This window comes from Asparagus officinalis, chromosome 6, assembly GCF_001876935.1.
Source record: "Asparagus officinalis chromosome 6, Aspof.V1, whole genome shotgun sequence".
Taxonomy (NCBI): Eukaryota; Viridiplantae; Streptophyta; class Magnoliopsida; order Asparagales; family Asparagaceae; genus Asparagus; species Asparagus officinalis.
Genome location: NC_033799.1, coordinates 14,144,157 through 14,149,488, shown reverse-complemented (window position 1 = coordinate 14,149,488; position 5,332 = coordinate 14,144,157). Strand labels below are relative to the sequence as shown.

At 31.0% G+C, this 5,332-nt stretch overlaps 1 protein-coding gene across 1 annotated transcript; it reads right to left on the bottom strand.

The window, feature by feature from the left end:
• On the bottom strand, positions 1,526-4,166 carry LOC109845784 (zinc finger MYM-type protein 1-like). The gene has a single exon (XM_020415055.1). The coding sequence runs from the start codon at positions 4,127-4,129 to the stop codon at positions 1,595-1,597; it is 2,535 nt and encodes an 844-aa protein (XP_020270644.1). The 5' UTR covers positions 4,130-4,166; the 3' UTR covers positions 1,526-1,594.

The following is a 5,332-nucleotide window of genomic DNA, read 5'->3' as shown; positions in this document are numbered from 1 at the left end:
GAGTTCGAGAGATCCGACACCCGTTCTCGTCCGTTCCTCGAGATTAGGCTTGGTCTTAATCTCGAGAAGAGCTACTGATTTCGCTTGGTCGATCTCAACGCTTCAAATCAAATACTTCCTCGGTGAAGGCGAAGGTCTGCCAAATTTTCCATCAACCGAATCCGGATCAAAGGCGGTCCACGGATAAACCCCGGCACAGACAAAAATCTCACGCAAGTAGAAGACCGATAAACGATCTCTGCGTTTGTTTGACGAGAACTGTATTTTTTCGTTTTCATTGTGTAAAAGTCTTATAAAAAGACAATCTTTTTGTTTTCATTGTAGCGACCGAAGTTGTAATGAATACCGCAATAAATACAACAATATTCGACGCAAACAATTATAAATTTAAAAATAAACTTGTTGGCAAGAATTTTTTTCCTAATTTTTTTCTAATGGAAATATAATGTCACCGAATATACTAAAAAGTCTTTCATTCTCAGATAGCTTCTATTTTGTTTTTTTGAGTATTAAATTTCAGAAGTTATTATAATTTGGGTTTTCTAGTCAGTGCCCTAAGGGCTGTGGTTAATAAGAAGGGAGATTAGATACAGAAGGTAAAGAGTGAGCAAGGCTCTACCTTTCCCGCTCATTTTCTATTCACCCACATTTCTCTCTATCTCTCGGGTAAAGATCCTCTTCCTCCTTAATTATAGAGAATTTCTATAATTCATCAATCAAAAATCTTCACTCAGTGACCGCATAATAATTATTTGAATTATATAACAAATTTTAATTTTTGGGCCCACTGAGATTCACAGATAGTATAAGTGGACATAGCTAATTGTAGACTTTATCTACAATCAAGATCGTAAGGAATACAAACCCCTCCTTAACCATTGCTTTTGGTTAGCAAAGTTTATTAGGGACTTCTAACTTTATTTCTGAAATTATTTTTTAATTTTCATAAACTTCTAAATATTTAGGAAGAACTGTTATATTTCATTAATGATGCTCGGTAAGAAGTTAATATAAACATACTTATTTATGAATTAACCAATATTTAGTAACTATCTTAAGATGCAACCTTTAGTTGTAAACTTTTTCCTAAGGATTATTTTATAATTTATAACGATAAAATTGTTTAATTAGGTGAAATATTATGAATAAACTAAGTACTGAAACAATATGCAAATATTTTCACTATTTAAAACCAGTGCAAATTTTTAATTATATGTTTGTCTTTGTCTATAACTATGGTTCTTAATATACTGCTTAGAAAAAGTATACGAAAAAAATCATTTATTACAGTTAATTTAATATACTGCTTAGAAAAAGTATACGAAAAAAAATCATTTATTACAGTTAATTTTATAAAATTGATAATGGTCAAGAAATCAATGATCATGCCCCTTTTTTTACTTTTTATGTAAACATCTATATGAGTACTCATTTGCATTTATAACTTCATTTATCCACTACAAAACTATATAAAAGTAATCGGTTAAACTATTTCATTTTTTTAAATAAGTGCCGCACAGGGCCGTACCTAGGAATTTTGGGGCCCAAGGCGAAATATTAGATGATGCCTAACTGGTACAACTCATAATAGATTTTATCTCATTCTTCTTACCTTTTGAGCTGCAAAATTACTAATTAAAGTTTTATATTCAATATTTTCTAACATATTATTTTCGATAGATAATATTGCTAAACCATTTAATCTATCTTGTAACATGGTCGATCTTAAATAAGATTTTAGTAATTTTAATTTTGAAAAACTTCTTTCAGCGGAAGCAACTGTTACGGGTATAGTCAATAATACACGATAAGCAATACAAGTATTTGGAAAAGAATCTAAACGTTTTATATAGTTCAACACTTCAATTGGACTATTAATCTCTACTTTTAAAATTTCCCTAAGCACTCTCAATTCTGAAAACAAATCAAGTCCATTAATATCTAAATGTTCATCATGTTTTAGTGCATTTTCGAGATTAAGACAATAATCTTTCAATTCAATATCATCTAAAGCTTTTAACTTTTTCAAATCAAACAAAAAACCAAAAAATTTTTCATATGTTTTAAATTGTTCAAACCTACTTTCAATTGAGCCAAGCGATTTATCAACTATGTATAAGAAATATTCAATACGAAAAGATTCTTCAGCGTTAAATATTGTTTCATTACCAATATTTTCATCAAATTGTTTTTTTCTATGAATTTTACGTTTTTCACGAAATATAGGTTGTATGTTCATTTCATTAGCAAGTTCTTTAGTTGAATTCAAAGCAGACATAAAACCATTTTGTCTATAATTTTCTAGATATACAATAAGACCCTTTAATTGATCTATAGCAATAGCAATATGCATATCTTTAGATTGTAAGATTTTACTAACTGAATTAACAGCAAACAATATGTCATACCAAATATTCATAGCTAACAAGAATTCAAAATTTTCAATCTCATAAGTTGCTAAGCAATTAGCTTCACTTTTTATCTTTGGATCTTCACTAATTTCTGCTAATTGAATCAAAGCATCTCTTATATTTGGAGCTTGAAATTTTATTGCTTTAACACTTTCTATCCGACTTTCCCATCTAGTTTGAGATAAAGATTTAACAGATAACTTGCATCCATTATCCTCTAAAATTTTCCATCGTTTAGTAGAGGAAGCAAACAATGAGTATATACGTTGCAACACTCCAAAAAAAGAAATAGCTCTAGGACATGAATTAGCTATATCACATAAGACTAAATTTAAATTATGACAACCACATGGTGTGTAGAATGCTCTAGGATTTATATCTAATAGCCTCTTTTGTACTCCATTGTGTTTTCCTTTCATATTAGATCCATTATCATAACCTTGCCCTCTTATTTCTTTAACATCAAGTTCATATTTTTCCAAAATATTTAAAAGTTCATCAAAAAGGCCTTTTCCCGAAGTATCATCTACTTTTAAAAACTCTAAAAAGTATTCTTCAATCTTTATTGGACTTGTTGAAGTATCAACACATCTTAAAATAAGAGTCATTTGTTCTTGATGACTTGCATCTGGAGTACAATCAAGGATAACTGAAAAATATTTTGCTTCTTTTATTTTTTTAATGATCATTTGTTTAATTTCAGAAGCTAGCAACTCTATTAGTTCATTTTGCATTTTATGACTAAGATAATGATTTTGAATTTCACCTTTTTGAATACGTTTAACATGTTCTTGCATTATGGGATCAAATTCCGCTATCATTTCAACTAAGCTTAAAAAGTTTCCATTATTTTTTTCATATATCTTTTCTTTTGTTCCTCGAAATGCAAGATTATTTTTTGATAGATGTTTTACTATAGCAATAAGTCTTAGCAAAACTTTTTTCCAGTGTTCTTTTTCTTTATTAATTTGTTCTTGAATGTTTTTATCTATTGTCTTATTTTTTTGTAATCTTATTTCTAAATCCACCCACTTACACATATTAGTGATATGTTCATGACTTGTTTCATGACTTTTAATTTTATATCCAAGATTTTTCCAATCTCTAGTACCTTCGTTAACTAACTGACTTGTACTAGATTTTAAACTAAATAATTTGCAACAAAAACAAAAAACTCTATCTAAATCTTTTGAGTAAACTAACCACCTTCTTTCATGTTTTTCTCCATTTGACAATTTTTGTATGTAATATGATGTAGAAAAGTGTCTATTATTTTCATCTTTGGGAAAATCTATTTCTTCATATTTAATTGGACCTTTTTCAACTATTAGATCTATAAAATTTTGATCAATACATTTCCATTGTCCAGGATCATAAATATTTGAATTTGATATCTCATTCATCTCTAAAATTTTTTCTTGGCCCTCATGTGAATTTTCTTTATATTCTTCATTACCATTAGGAGTATTAGCTTTTTCTTCTTGAATATTATTATCATTAATATCATTATTTTGTTCTAAATTCTCAACATATTCTTCTAATTCATTCTCAAGTAAAGAATCATCTATTATTTCTTCTTCTGTTGAAGTTGATGTAATATTATCTTTATTACTAAAAACAAATTTATCAAGAGCTCCTTGTTGAGATCGAATTAATTTTTCAACTCTTTTTCTTTTCTTCAATTTTTGACAACCACTTTCATATTTTCTATTAGGCATGCTTTAAAAATATAAAATACCAAGTAAAAAGATTTCAATGTATATCTACAGTATTTCTATTTCTAATTAACTAATTAAGCATAAAATTAATATGAATAAATGATAAAGAAAATTAAATAGATCGGCGGTTGGGGGCCTGGCCGCCTGGGGCGTTGCCGCGTTGGGCCGCTGGAGAGCGGAGGCGGAGCGCGTCACCGGCGGTCTGGCGGTAGGACTGGAGTGGGGGCGGAGCTTGCTGCTTGCTCAGCTTGGATTGGGTGTTGGAGAGACTGGAGAGAGGGTTTTTGGCTGGGGAGACGAAGAGACTGAGAGAGGAGGCGGCGAATGGGAGAAAAAAATTGGTTTAGGAGATTTTCGTTGGGGCCTAGGTTTTAAACACCTAAATACCTAATATTGGATTTGGGGATGGGGGCCCTACCCAAAACGAGGCCCAAGGCAACTGCCTTAGTTGCCTAAGGGTAGGGCCGGCCCTGGTGCCACAGTTATTTAAACTCAGAATCTTACTACCTACTGCCCTCTGCTTTGCAAAGTTGTTTACATAATTTTTTTACTTCATCGTTATCATTATTTTCTTTCTCACATTACACTATTATATCACTAATTCCTTTAAAAGAAATAGATTTAGATAAATTCTTGTTGAAAATTGCAATAAAAAATTTAGAAATTTCCCTTTGACTTTTGGTGGTTTTGCAGATATCTTTCCTATGTATTTCAATTTCACGAAATTCCCAAACTTTTAGAACTCTTACATATAAATTCTTGAACTTCTTTTGTTCCAATAAAACTGACGAAGATTTTTCAACTTTAACACAATCAGGTTTTAACGTATCTCGTGATAAACATGTGACCAAAAAGAACGAAAATTGCCCTAACCATAAATAAACAAGGGAAAATGTGTCCAAGCCCTAAAAGCAGAAACATCATGTGACGAGGCTCTTTGTATTTTGCCCTATGTGGATAAGCCTCAAATACACACAGCATTTGTGACAAGACCTCAAAGTATCAGATTTCAAAAAAAGCCCAGTGAAAGTTACGAACTTGCCCATTTAATAGGACTAAACTCGGTTATTGTGTCTCTCACCGTTTATTCCCAATTTCTCTATCATTAATCTCATCTCTCTCTCTCACCCCCTCTCTCTCTCAACTTATCCTTCTCTCTCTCTCTCTCTCTCTCTCTCTCTCTCTCTCTCTCTCACTTCTGCC